We start from the raw sequence: 15,004 nt of genomic DNA, 5'->3' as shown, positions 1-15,004 counted from the left end.
TCAACTACAGGATTTTTGCCATGCTTGGAATGGGATCTGTGCATGCCTGGTTGGACAGGTATTTCGTTGGCCCCTAAATGCTGGCTTCTTCTTCTCCTCACTGTAACTCTTTGCTGCAGAGTTTCCAGGTCAATGGCTGCAGAAGTAGTCTTAGTTATGCAGCATCTCACGCTACACAAGACCAGGGTGCAGTACGTGAGGGGGTGACCTAACCAGGACACTTAGCCAAGGTCAAGTCAGGCAGTATAAACTTCAGTAGGGAATCACACAAGAGACCGCTGCTGGCAGAACAGGTGCAATATGATAAACAGTCTGAGTCGGGGCAGGTAGCTGGCAGAGAGAGTAGTCCAATTAATGTGGCTGAGGTCAGGGATGGAGAAGTCAGAATAGTCAGAAGCAAGCAAGAGTAAGAAAAACAGGTGAGCACACAAACTACTGATCAGACATTACCAACAGGTGGAACCAAATTGCTTAGGCATCCACCTTCAGGCAAGGATGCCTAATGTAGCCAGGACTGTGTGGGGATAGGTTGGGGACAGAGTAACAGCATGCATGCTGACACTTTATGTATGGGAGCAGCATACATGTGCCCTACGAACAGAAGCTATTTGGGAAGACTGCAGTGTGAATGGCAACCAACCGCGGCAGCAGCAACAGAAGCAGGTGAGCCAAGTAGGTGGCCGCGTCGGTGCCCTGTGACAATGACCATTGTATTTGGAGATGTTTGTCCATTGTTAAACCAAAACAAAACCAATCTTATTGTAGAAATATATTTATTCAGGTAACCATTTTCTAAGGTTTTGCATTAGCCTCATTTGTCATGACAAAAATATTGAATATAAATTACAGTATGCACTGGTCATATATATATATCGCATCCAGTGTAAAGGCACCAGCACCTTGTTAAGATGGCATTTACATTGGAACATGAGAAAAGAAGAGATCACAGTGATCAACTATAAGTACGAGATCTGAAAGAAGACGCATTCAGTTCTATAGTCAAGGCACAGTTGATTTCCAGTAGGCTTATGCAGTTCCCAGATGGAATGGCTCTTCTGATATTGGGATCTTCCCCTTCCAAGTATGATATAAATATAGAAAAGCATTTGATAAAGATTGATCCTTAGCTTCCTGCTTGTATATTCTTACTTTCTGTGGTGGTCTAGGTGCTTTCAAGAAAACTTAGCATTCAGAGTGGAGAGTCTTCCAAGGAGAATTTGGAAAGTGTATAGTACAGAGCTACAAGACATAGCTTATAACTCCAAATCATACTCCTCCCTTTATTTTATCTCTCTTTCCCCACTTCCCTATTACTGTATACTACTTACCGGTCTCAACTTAAAACTCTTCACACATGCCAAGTCCAGTGCACATATATTACTACAGAAGTTGCATACTTGGTAATCATAAGCATATAAAGTCGAAGAGGTTTTCAACGGATTGACAGTCATCCTCTAAAATGTTCATTCTATGTAATCTAGAACCAATCATCACTTGTCAGTGTTTTAACAGACACCTGCCTCAGTCCAAAGCAAGTTGCAGTACATGGGCCTTGATCTAGGAGGAAGAATACACCACTAATAAAACAGTAGTAACACAATATTACTGCCAAGACAAGGGTTAAAGGGCCACTCAGGTGAAAACACATTTTTCCATCTCTGCCCCCCTTACCTGATTGCCTGTAACACTCCGGAGATCTTCTCTGTGTATACCAGCCACGTCCTTGCAGCAGAAGTCTTCAATCTGATACTTATCAGCCACCATCCTGATTCAGAGTTTAACTTCACATTTTTTCCCATGATGCATCAGCACAGCATTAGCTGAAGCTATACCATTTTTGCCTGCTGGGGGGACAGTTAGCCCCTATAGCCAGAGGCGTAACTTGAAGCTCCCGGGCCCGATACAAAACTTGTAACAGGGCCCCCAACTATAATGTTTTACTCGTAGTACTGGGTTCCCTATATGGAGAAGAGAGGTCTTATGGGCCCCCTAAGGCTTCTGGTCCCAGGTGCAACCGCATCCCCTGCATCCTCTATAGTTACACCCCTGCCTATAGCCTTTTAAATAAGCTGCAGCCTATAAGTCAGGAAGATGAGCTGTGATCTCCTCTATTATAACTGTGTGACAGGAGCTGTGTGATCATCATCAGTAACTGTGACGGGAGTGTTTGTGTACTATTCTAGGCAGTTTCTGTGCTAGGGAGCATGACAAATTGACTAGAAAATGAATCCATAACCCCAAGTACATGTGAGGTTGTCAGGATTGAGGTCACATGATCATCGGAGGAGAAGGAGGCTGGGAATTTCAGATAGAAAAAAATAACTAACCAAGGTAAAACTAGCTCAATTGTATATACTGGGGGATAGCTACATAATGAATGAATTTTAAAAATTACCGGAGTGGCCCTTTAAGATCCGGCTATTTCAATACAATTCCTAGGAAAATGATACACCCCATCCCTACTGTGCATAGTGATAGATTATACAGATTTGCATTTCTTCCATGATTCACTGTGCAATTTTTATGTAATTCATTTTAGGTGCATCATGTACTGTGGTTTTGGCTTTTCTGTATAAATGGCCACTTCTATTCAGCTACATGAGAAGAGCACATGTCCCATCATTAATAATATATACCTACTGAATGCACATAACAATAAGCTTCTATCGTTTCCACCTCAACTGTTTAAATCAACTCAACTGTGAAGCGCTGCTATAGAAGGTGTGCAGTAATAAATGCTATTGGCGGGAGAGGCGGTAAGCGTACTATAGACGAGTGTGATAAATGACAGTGCAAATGTAAAAGGTGAGTCCGTTAACACAGGAATACAAACAAGCTCAAACATGTTAATACACAGAACTATACTCCATCTATGGCTCAGCAAGTGCTTCTCCATTGACATGTCCTGGTGTCTATCAGCCATCAACATTGGTCCTTAGAATACCAATACATACAGTCAAATCTAACATTATGCTATGTGTACCCAGCAATGGTGATATATTAAAAGAGCAGTGATTATGATGTATCTGTTCTCTTTCCTATATTATATCCCCATGTAGACACCTTGAAAATAGAAAAAAATCTAAGAATAATACATTTTACATAAATAATAACTATTAGAGTTAAAGGAGGTTGTCAAGTTGTAAACTATTGATGGCCTACCCTGAGGATAGGCATCAATAATAGATCGGCTGGGGTCTGCTGCCCGGAACCATTCTGAGCAGCTCTTTTCGGGACAGTGTGTTCATACACTGAAATGATTTATGGAGGAAAATAGACAGCTTCATTTCCTCTATAGTGGCCAGGCTTGGTATTACACACACAATTCCCATTCACTTCAATGGAAGCCTTGCTTGTAATACCGAGTCTCACCACTGTAGTGGGAACAGAGCTGTCTGTCTACTTCCTACAGAAATCAGCACAGTGCATAAGAGCTGTGCAGAGGGGTTACAAGGCAGTGGACGACCGCCGATCTACTATTGTGGCCTATCCTAAGGATAGGCCATCAATAGTTTACAACCGGGCAACTCTTTTAATGAGCTTGCAACAACTTATATAGATTAGTGTTCTCCAACCTGCTCCTCTATTGTAAAACTACAATTTTCAGCATCTCCTTATAACATGCTGTGAGTTAAAAGTTCTGCAACAACCGAAGGGAAACAGGAAGAAAAGAAAGAAATGCCAACAACCTGATAAGTTTATTCTTCAATGGATTCTCTACCCTCTTTTCCATTGATGACCTATCTTCTGGATAGGTCATCAGTAGTTGATGGATGGGGTCCGTCACTTGGGACTCCCGCCCACCAGTTGATCGTCCGGCCCACTGCCCAGTGTAGCGGGCCAGACATTTTCATCAGCGGACAAGGGAAGTTGCAGACATGTTTGGATGTGACGTCTTGACCAGCATAGAAGTAGGAAAGGGAAGAGCAGTATGGCACTCCCATTGATTTTAATGGGAGTGAGGCTGGTCCCTGCCCTTCTTTTGCTGACTGTTGATGACAACGTCTGGGCCGAATGATTAGTTGATGGACAAGGATCCCGAGCGGTGGACTTCTGTCCATCAATGACTGATGGCCTATCTACAGGATGGGTCATCACCAGTGGAAAAAAGAGGGCGGACAACTCCTTTAACTGTTTTTGTCTTAACTAGGTCAGCAATCGTACCATTATATATAGTAAATATATTACCTGGATTGTCATAAGGAAGTGAGCTACCAATATGCACTACATTGTCAGTAAACCACCCTTAAGGGCACTCAATAATACTCAATATTACCAGCTCCCATTCATGTGACCAGTCTCTGAAGCTGGTAATTTTTCGTTATGGTCAATCCAATCGGACGTCAAATGCTATATAGGTTTAGGCTGTACAAGCTGGGTCTAGAGGTTATAAGCTAATGTTCACTCTCTCACATATATACATTATATAGTGTCAAGTTTTTATCGTAGTCTCATGATTTTCTATAATTGTCCAGCTATTCATCTGTACAATCCTGAAAGTCTCCAGAGCTTTACAGGCAACCAGTGATGCTACAGTATCAGTGACAATGACTGCAGGAAGAAGTATCTCCACAATGATCTTCATCTTCGGAAAGCTGCCCAGCATATTTCATAGTCTTCTATAAGAGCCAGTATTATTATATGTAGATTCCGGCTTGAGACGTATTTCCCTTGATTTCAGTCCAAATGCTGTAATGAGCCGATGCCACCGATGTGACTGATGGAGTTTAACAATTTAAGCAGCAGAGATGTCTCCAAATATGATCATTTCTCTATATACAAAACAGCATAAAACCAAATATATAAGAAACCACCCAAAACCAAAGGATCCAGCCTTCCCATTACAAGGATAGTTCATAGGAAGGGTGAAAGTCGAAGAAGAAAGATGGCAGAAGAGGTTCACGAAACGTTGTTTATGGATCCATCTTCAGTCCAATTTGTCACCCAGTCTTTCTTTTTAATGGTCCCTGTCTTCTCCTCTAGGACCATGGGTCGCTCTTCACGGGGAATTTTCACAGCATGGTATTGTGGGAGCTTTTCGTCCTGGTAATTCTTCCTCTTAAAAAACCCACACTGGGAAAAAAAGAAGGAAATACTATATAAGACATGGGATGGGGTTTTTCGTGGCCCAAGTTAGTACTTGACATTAAAATATCTGATGCTGCCCACTTTTCTTATTCGCTAGGATGGAAGAGTCCAGCTTGTTGGCCAAACACTCATTCGGCTGACAGCCATCTCTCTCAACACCCCCATATGCATGCTAGCTCAGCTGTGTTCTGAATAGAAAGTGGGGACTAAGGGACTTTTACGCTTACCTACCCGACAGATGTCCCAAAGATTATCGCTCTTGATCTTTTACACAGGAGCAATGATCGCTTAATGAATGGAGGCGAAATGTGATCTGCCGCCTCCATTTAGAGTAAACAGGCAGTTGTTTATGGATGAACGACTGCCTGTTTAAATAGACCAACAGTTGCTTAGTTTTTGGTGCGCTAAAAACCAAGCGACTCCAATATATGAGTAGTTCTCACTCACTTGCCCTGTTGGCCACTATGTTTTGAGCGATTACTCAGGTGACTACTGGTTTATGTAAAAATAAGCCACTTCCACACTCGTCTAGTGGTGCCTTATCTCCCCAAGAACAAAAAAAATTGGGCATGTTGAAATCAATCACATCTGCCATTGGGAAAGATTTGAGAGAGCACCATGCATATCAGATGATTGATTAGCCCTGCCGAAATCAGCAGGTTCAGCTGAAATTAATTTAATGTTTGCGAGAAGCTTTACTGGTAAATGTAGAGAGGCAGTCGAAAGGTTGAAAATAAATGGCAATAATACAGTAGGCGGTGAGAGGCAAGTAATGGCATTCACAAGCCTGTGGGGAGAAACTAAGATTGTTGGGTCATGAGTAGAACCAGGTGTCCAAAGAGAGAACACGAAGCAAGGAATGAGGATACTTGAATGAGTATCGCTTTTTTTGAGTAACTGCCTACTCGGGTAAAAAGATTCGGGGGGCGCCGGAGGTGAGCAGGGGGAGAAAGAGAGCTCCCCCCTCTTTTCCCCTGTTCCCCCCACTCCACCCCGCCGCCCCCTGGCACCCCTTGAATCTTTTCGCCCGAGTAGGCAGTTACTCGAAAAAAGTGATGCTCGTTCAAGTAATTGCTCTAAACGAGCACATTCGCTCATCTCTATGTGACGGATGATCAGTCTGTTGTTAATGCTATGTCCATGAACCTTGATTTATAATAATAGTCTGTAATCGGTATGCAGAACCAAGGACATAGGACTTTTTATATAATTGGACAGTGGATGGAGCTCATTTTTATGAGGACTGAAGATGACGTGGTCTTTTCTTTACCACCGGGGACTGATTTTCAAAATGATTCTTCTCTAATTTGATACAGGAGCCTACAAGCAAAGCATCTGGGGATCTAACTAATTTTCAGCACTTTTAGACTGAACCTGTTTCGGGAATGAGCTCTTCAATTATACAATTACTGTAAATGGTTGAGATCATTAACCCTACGCATGAATCACTACTGATCACGGATGGGAGGTGTGACAGCTAATCACAGTAATATGTTCACTATGTTGACAGAAGTATTGGGACATGGGACACACATAGAAGGTGATGAAATTCGATTTTATTTTTTTAACATGCTCTTGGGCCATCTTTGGCCTGAATGACTGCAGTAACCCTTCTGGGCATGCTTTACACCAAATTCTGATGTGTGGAGGAATTTGCCCCCATTCCTCTCCGAGAGCTTCCGATAGTGACACACGGGATGTTGAGCATGCACAGACATGGTATTTTAGTCCGTTCAAAGATTTTTAAATGGGATTGAGATCTGGACTTTGGGATGGCCAATGAAGGTGCAGACCATTCTGCTCCTCAAACCAAGCCTCAACACTGTATGCTGTAGGACATGGTGCTCAGTTATATTGGTAGAGACACAGAGTTGTAGCAAAGTATTGCCACAGGGTAGGTAATGCCACATTGTTCAAAATGTCTCTGTACTGATTGGCGTTGACTTCACTATAACTAATGGCCCTAGTCCTTCCCAAAAGAAACACCCCACACCATAACATAACCTCCTCCAAACTTCACTATTGGGACGATGCAGTCGTGCAGAACTACTCTCAAGGCAACCGTCAAACTCAAGTGCAGCCATCCGACTGGGAGATTGTGTATTGTCATTCAGCTGTCCATAACACTTGCTTCCATCATTTCCAGTCCAGGAACAATGTCCTAAGCACCATCGCAGGCGCCTTTGTGCATTCACTGCTGTGATATTGGGCCTGTGTGCAGCTGCTCATACATGGTTACCCTTCACATACAGTTCCCTACGGATGGTTATGGTGCTAATGGATGTTCCAATGGCCTGTGAAGCAGTTCGGCAGACGATGTGCATGATGCCTTCACAGCTCCTACAAGGCTTCATTGTCCATGTTCTGCCAATTTACAAGGTCCCCCGAATGTGGCTGCATTGCATACATCAGATGTTTTCCATTTCCAAATTACAGTGGACTTTGGATGGCAGAAAAGCATGGCGATGTCCTGTACTGATTGGTTACTCAGTTGACATCCCACCACTATATCCCATTGGAAGTCTGTGAACTCTACATCTCATGACATGGTTTCTGTACTGGGATACTCCTGTCTGATACTTTCTTTTATACTTATTGCTTATACATCCAATTTCCATATCCCCTTTGCTTGACATCACAGGATTGGTGGGTGTCCCAATACTTTTGTCACCATCGTGTATACAGTGGACCGGCACTACTTATAAAGGAGAGTGTAATGCATCAAAAACACATTAGTGGATAAAAAACAAGAGAGACCCATTAAGCAGAGTAGCGCTACTCTTCTTGATAGATCTATTTCTATTGCATTAGCTAATCACAGCATACATCACCAACTGTATAGTGGCCGCAGTGACAGCAAAAAGAAAAAGGCCATAGATTTTACATTTTGGGGAAAAAAACACAATGTACCCAGAAAATTCACCAAAGGAAGGAAAAATGTAAAAAAAAAAAAACTACGCGGTCTGCAATGCGTTTCATATCTCTATGCTGACCTACATCTAACATCTTGCTGCAGTGCTTTTTTGGAAAAAAAATGTAGCAAAAAAACGTGTCCTTTATTAAAAAAACACTATGAAACCACCTCGAGGACTTATTCACACCAACACATTTGCGCTGTGTATTACACGTGCAAAACTTGCGCGCACAATACACAGGAAATGGAACCCACTGATTTCAATGGGCCCGGTCACGTGTGTGTTTTTCCCAAGAGCATTTTGGTCATGCAAATAAAAACGCAGCATGTCCTATTTTTGAGCAGATTGTGGGAGGGGACTTGTTATTTGTATAGCACCAACTTATTCTGCAGCGCTCTTAGGTAATTTATTACCCCCGACCAAGCTGGGAACTCATTTTACCGACCTCGGAAGGATGGAAGGCTGAGTCAACATTGAGTCGACTACCTGAACCAAAGCGGGGATTGAACTCACAACTAGAGTTGAGCGAACATACTCTGTCAAGCTTGATGCTCGTTCGAGTATTAGCGTACTCGGCGGTGCTCGTTACTCGAACGAGCATCAAGTCGTGTTCGACCCCTCCCCAGTTTTTGGCTCCTCCCCATTGTGAGGGGAGGAGCAGAGTGCGTCATTGGGAAATTTTTTGTCTGGTGGGGGAGAGAGAGAGACAAGAAAAAAAAAAACTCAGCACCTGGCGTCCCACATACAAAAATGCTCGAGTCTCCCATTGTAGTCAATGGGGTTCGTTACTCGAGTAGAGCTCTCGAATTTTAGGAATAGCTCGACTCGAATAACGCGGACCCGAGCATTTGGGTGCTCGCTGATCTCTACTCACAACCTAGTTTAACACATGTTAAACTAATCAAACTTAATTGCACATTGAAATCCATGGGAGCATGCTTGCATGTTTTTTTGCGCGCAGTAAATACACACACACAGTGAAAGACGCACACGCGTGCAAAAACGCAACGCCCATCATGGATGCGTAAACTATTAGTAAATAATTGTTACAAACTTTAACAGAACTCGGCTAAAAAAAAATTGCCTGTCTGAATTAAGCCTAAAGGGCTTTCCTCCCAGTCATGTGAACGGACGTGTATTGCAGTTCCCTGTACAGAAACATGGCGGGCAACCTGAGAAATGTCAAAGGGGCAGAAGTCAGAACCGCATTATCCTAGCAGTAAGGCCTAACATCCCAAGAGCGAGTCAGCCATCATTTAGTGATGGGGATTATATACATGTCCGTGAGAAACGGCCTTGAGCATGGCTATACTTCCTCTGTATGTTGCTTGTATAGTGTATATATGTGTCCCATATTTGTGCACTTTGTGTAATGTTAAAAAACCCAATAAAACTTGTAAGACTGAAAATCTTTGCTGATGTATTTGTATCACACTGTAGTCTAAAAGGTCATAATCACAGATCTCCAAATCTATATGGCAATAAATAGTTGGCATACAGCAAACCCCAAGTATCCACAGCATGCTCAGATGGAAACAAGAAGGCCAAAACTAAACGGGTAACCAATTTTAACTCTTTTTTTAAAGAGTGAATTAGAAAAACTCATAAAGGTAAACAAAAAATTGCAGCGGTTTTCCAAGCAAAAGACATTGATAATGCTCAGGATAGGTCATCGATAGTTAATCGCCGAGGACCCACTGCACATGGATTCCTTATGATCAGCTGGATCAATGTCAGTGCAGCGGGCTGGACGTAGTCATCAGGAATAGACATATATGCCATAGCTTGAAATCAATGGGAGTTGAAACCGGCTGTACCACTTCTGCATCTGGGTTGGAGGCAAAAGTGCCGGAAGTGTAACAGCCAGCTTCATCTCCTATTGATTTCAATGGAATTGAAGCTGATTATGGCACTTCAGCTCCCGATTACAATGTCTAGCCCGCTGGGCGATCAGCTGATTGATGATCTGTCCTGAGGATAGGCCATCAATAGTTTTTGTCTTGAAAACCCGTTTAAGAGTATAAATTGTTTTTAACTTTAAGATTTCCTGCATAAGTTACCGCTAAAACACCCCCTTCCACTTCAAAAAACCAATACCTTCATACACAGCATATTCGCTGCAGGCTTTCAGTAGTGGAAAACGATCAAAACCTAAAAAACGGACTGTAAATTCTGCGGAATTTATGAAACAAAATTTGCTGTACAAATTCCGCAGCATTCACAGTACAAGCCACGTGGAGATTTCCAAAATCTCCTTTCCATGCAGCTAAATATTTCCAACACTAATCCGCAGCATTCTGGAAAAACACTGCGGATTCGAAATCCACAGGATGCCTTTTTAGGTCGTGCTCAGACGAGCGTCGTTTACACACTGCTAAGCAACGTGTAAACCACGCTGCTGGCATGCAGGGATTATGCGCATGAATGGGCTGCCCCTAGCTCTGCGGAGCAGCCTGTTTACATATCTGTGGTGCAGACAGCCTGCTTCCATGGCTCCCATAGGGGCCCATGGTAAGCAACCTGGACAGCGCACACCACAGAGCTGACAGGCGATTCGGCACTCGCTGTCCGTTCTTTTTTAGAAGTGCAGGTTCTGCGCTTTTAAAAAGGGTCTGTGTGAGCGCTTCCATAGCAACCTATTGGAAGCGCTGCTATGGCAGCGTGTAAAACACGCTCGAGTGACGAAGCCCTTAGGGTGCTGATTTATGCTGTGGATTTCAACTATTGTAATACAAGGGTTAAAATCCACAGCAGATCCGGTACAAAAACTGCAGCTAAATCAACACCATGATTGTGCGGTTTTATCCACTGCGAATTTGCGGAATATTTGTTGCAGGTGTTCCACAGCGGAAAACATGCCGCAAATTCATCATTCTGAAGGCAGCCTTGTAGTTCAAGGGCTAAAATCCGCAGCATAAATTTGCAGCATAAGTAGACATGCTGTGGAATTAGAATCTGCAACGTTTTGGAAAATGTCGCAAATTTGGTGCAAAACATTTTCCATTCCATATGAAAGAATTTCACATGGAAGTTCTGTAGATACTGTGGAATTTCCACAGCAAATCCCGCTGCAGAATTCTGCAACATTTAGGCCGCCTGTCCAGGAGCCTGCAGATGGATCTCCACGGTCAGCCTATCTGAGAATTGCCAGCCGCGAGCGGAGAATCGCTCGTGGACAGGGGGGCTGCGCTTTCCAGAGCACCGCTATAGAAGGCGTGCATTGCGTTCCCCGCAGCCAGATTATCGCCGCGGGGAACGCAATGCGAAAACGCCGGTGGATAGGCAGCCTTACGGTCTAACAGGTTCACGTGTGCAAATGGTTAAAAAGTGGCCATAAGACCAAAAGCTAAAAAGTTCATTTAAAACCAAAATGTTAGTCTGTAAAGGGTTAAACAATAAATGCATATTCAGCGCTAATAGGTTAGTTGTCCACAATCACAATGTTAGACTTAAAAATGCAGAATACTATGCAAGAACTCATAGCACACGCGTGCTGGGCGTTACCAGCTAAGCCTCCTCCTCGGCTTGCCTATCGAGCTCAGAGGGCTGCACCCCCAGGCGCGCTCGGTAGTAATTTGTGGTATACTTGGATTCTGCCGACTCCCTCTTGAAGAAACCACACTGAAAGGACCATTTGAAGAAAATATTGAGCAATGCATCGTAAAGGCTGATCAAACACAAAGTCATAGTGGAGTCACATGAAGAAGAAGGCCGCTAATTAAGTGGATGCATGGACCCAGTCATTTATAGGCCCCACTGTGCCCCCTGAAGTCATTTATAGGCCCCACTGTGTCCCTTAGGTAATTAATAAAGCCCCACTATGCTCCTGAGTCATTAACAGGCCCCACCTCCATCCCGCTCCCACGGTGTCCTCTATCCTCTCCCTTGGCCAGGATCTTCTGCCCAGGATCGTGCAGAATGACACAGGTAGCGTGATGACATCATTGCTCCACTTGTGTGACAGAGAAGTTACCGGACGGCGGAGCAGGAAGCTCTCAGCTATATAATCAATTGTATCTGCATCTTTAAGATGAGGATACAGTTCATTTCAGAGAACGAGGACCAGATTGATGCGAGTGGGCTCAGGTTTCCAGGTGCTGATGCCAGCCCAGCATAGAAGCAGAGGCGTAGTACAATGTAAAAGAATATGGACACCCTAAACTAGAGACATAAGTGTGGAGCGCAGGATAGAATGTGCTGTACAAAGCCAAAAATGTATTCATTATGTCAGGAAATATCAAAGGCAGCTAGATCGTGTTGTGTGTGTCTCGAAAAACGTCTTTACAACAGTGCATGGTATATAGTGTATAGTGCATGGTGCATACTACATAGTGTGTGGTACATAGTGCATGGTGCATACTACATAGTGTGTGGTACATAGTGCATGGTGCATAGTGTATAGCGCATACTAAAGTGCATGGTATCTATATATATAAAGCTGAAAGCCCTCACTGACTCACTGACTCACTCACTGACTCACTGACTCACTCACTGACTCACTGACTGACTGACTGACTCGCCAAAAGTTCTCCAACTTCCCGATGTCGTAGAAACATGAAATTTGGCGCAAGCATAGATTATCTCCAAAATAGGAAAAGAAATTGGGTCCCAACTAGATTATTCAATTCTAGCGCAAAAGAATTGGCGCCGAAATTTAACGTACATAATCTAAATCACTCACTTTCCAATGTCATAGAAACGGGAAATTTGGCACGAGCATTGATTATGTCATAAATAGGGAACGTTAATGGTTCCCAACTCGATTATTCAATTCTATGCGCAAAAGAATTGGCGTCGAAATTTTACGTACGGAATGTAATTTTCTCACTTTCTGGTGTCATAGAAACATGAAATTTGGCACGAGCATTGATTATGTCATAAATAGTAAAAGCTAATGGGTCCCAACTCCATTATTCAATTCTATGCGCAAAAGAATTAGCGTCCAAATTTTACGTGCGGAATGTAATTTTCTCACTTGCCGGTGTCATAGAAACGGGAAAATTGGCACGAGCATTGATTATGTCATAAATAGGAAACGCTAATGGGTCCCAACTCCATTATTCAATTCTATGCGCAAAAGAATTAGCGTCCAAATTTTACGTGCGGATTGTAATTTTCTCACTTTCCGGTGTCATAGAAACGGGAAATTTGGCACGAGCATTGATTATGTCATAAATAGGAAAAGCTAATGGGTCCCAACTCGATTATTCAATTCTATGCGCAAAAGAATTAGCGTCCAAATTTTACGTGCAGATTGTAATTTTCTCACTTTCCGGTGTCATAGAAACGGGAAATTTGGCACGAGCATTGATTATGTCATAAATAGAAAAAGCTAATGGGTCCCAACTCCATTATTCAATTCTATGCGCAAAAGAATTAGCGTCCAAATTTTACGTGCGGTATGTAATTTTCTCACTTTCCGGTGTCATAGAAACTGGAAATTTGGCACGAGCATTGATTATGTCATAAATAGGAAAAGCTAATGGGTCCCAACTCCATTATTCAATTCTGTGCGCAAAAGAATTAGCGTCCAAATTTTACGTACATAATCCAAATCTCTCACTTCCCGATGTCATAGAAACATGAAATTTGGCACAAGCATTGATTGTGTCATAAATATGAAAAGTTAATAGGTCCCAACTCGATTATTCAATTCTAAGCGCAAAAGAATTAGTGTCCAAATTTTATGTACGTAATCTAATTCTCTCACTTCCTGATGTCATTTTATATGAAGGAAACGTCGCATGGTTACCTCCACGTGGTGTTTCCTAGGTAACGCAGAGAACTATGCAAAATGCTGAACATATGTTTTTCCTCAGTATCTCTAAAGTAACCACGACTTCATAAGATTTTCCGTGTGAACACCAGATAAACACCAGTACCAAATTAACTCGGGCGAAGCCGGGTATATCAGCTAGTATAGTATATAGTGCATGTTGCATGGTATATAGTGTATAGTGCATGGTGCATACTACATAGTGTGTGGTACATAGTGCATGGTGCATAGTGTATAGCGCATACTAAAGTGCATGGTATATAGTATATAGTGCATGTTGCATGGTATATAGTGTATAGTGCATGGTGCATACTACGTAGTGCGTGGTACATAGTGCATGGTGCATAGTGTATAGTGCATACTACAGTGCATGGTATATAGTATATAGTGCATGTTGCATGGTATATAGTGTATGGTGCATACTACATAGTGTGTGGTATATAGTGCATGGTGCATAGTGCATAGTATATAATGTATAGTGCATGTTGCATGGTATATAGTGTATAGTGCATGGTGTGTACTGAATAGTGCATAGTATATAGTGTATAGTGCATGGTATATAGTGCATGGTATATAGTATATAGTGCAAACTACATAGTGCATGGTATATAGTGTTACCTGCATGGTGGATACTGCATGGCATATGGTGCATGGTATATAGTGCATGGTGTATACTGCATTGTATGAAGTGCATGGTGCATACTACATAGTATATAGTGCTTGGTCATTCTGCATGGCATATAGTGCATGGTACATAGTGCATGGTATATAGTGCATGGTGCATACTGCATAGGTCGTGGTATTTAGTATATAGTGCATTGGGCATAGGGCATGGTACACAGGGAATGGTGCAAAGGGCATAGTGCATGGTACATTGATGACCTGATTGTTATGTGAATATCATTTGATCTGCTCCTATGATACCTTAACCATCACTACTCATACCAGCTCTTCTTGCCATTTGTATGGTTCATGATCAAAATATGAAACACATTATTATTTATAAAGTCAGCATCTTACCTTCCAGAGGATTAAAACTAAGAGCAAGAGTAGAAGTATGCCAGCCAGCACCGCAATAAGGATAATCCACCAGGGAATGCCTCCATGAACCGCTACATCCAGGTCTGAATACAGCATCATAGAGATCTACAAGCAAATCCACCATTAGAGATAAAGAGTCCCCTGCTCCCATTCTGCAGGCATCCTGTTATAGAGGAGGAGAGGT

At 42.6% G+C, this 15,004-nt stretch overlaps 1 protein-coding gene across 4 annotated transcripts in view; it reads right to left on the bottom strand.

Annotated features, from left to right (window-relative positions):
• Nucleotides 1–756: 756 nt before the first annotated feature.
• Nucleotides 757–15,004, bottom strand: part of ITGA7 (integrin subunit alpha 7) — a 148,141-nt gene continuing 133,893 nt past the window's right edge. For 3 of the 4 annotated variants that reach the window (XM_066585525.1, XM_066585498.1, XM_066585506.1), the window contains 2 exons: nucleotides 14,800–14,925; nucleotides 757–5,073 (listed from right to left, as the gene is read on the bottom strand). In XM_066585525.1, coding sequence (XP_066441622.1) covers nucleotides 4,900–5,073; nucleotides 14,800–14,925 — 300 coding nt within the window. In that variant the 3' untranslated portion in view covers nucleotides 757–4,899. Of the gene's footprint in view, nucleotides 5,074–11,507; nucleotides 11,625–14,799; nucleotides 14,926–15,004 lie in introns of all 4 variants that reach the window. The other variant, XM_066585516.1, reaches the window with a different exon arrangement.

Source organism: Eleutherodactylus coqui, chromosome 1 (genome assembly GCF_035609145.1).
Source record: "Eleutherodactylus coqui strain aEleCoq1 chromosome 1, aEleCoq1.hap1, whole genome shotgun sequence".
Classification (NCBI taxonomy): Eukaryota; Metazoa; Chordata; class Amphibia; order Anura; family Eleutherodactylidae; genus Eleutherodactylus; species Eleutherodactylus coqui.
The sequence above is the reverse complement of the archived record's forward strand: the minus strand, read 5'-3'. Positions and strand labels throughout refer to the sequence as shown.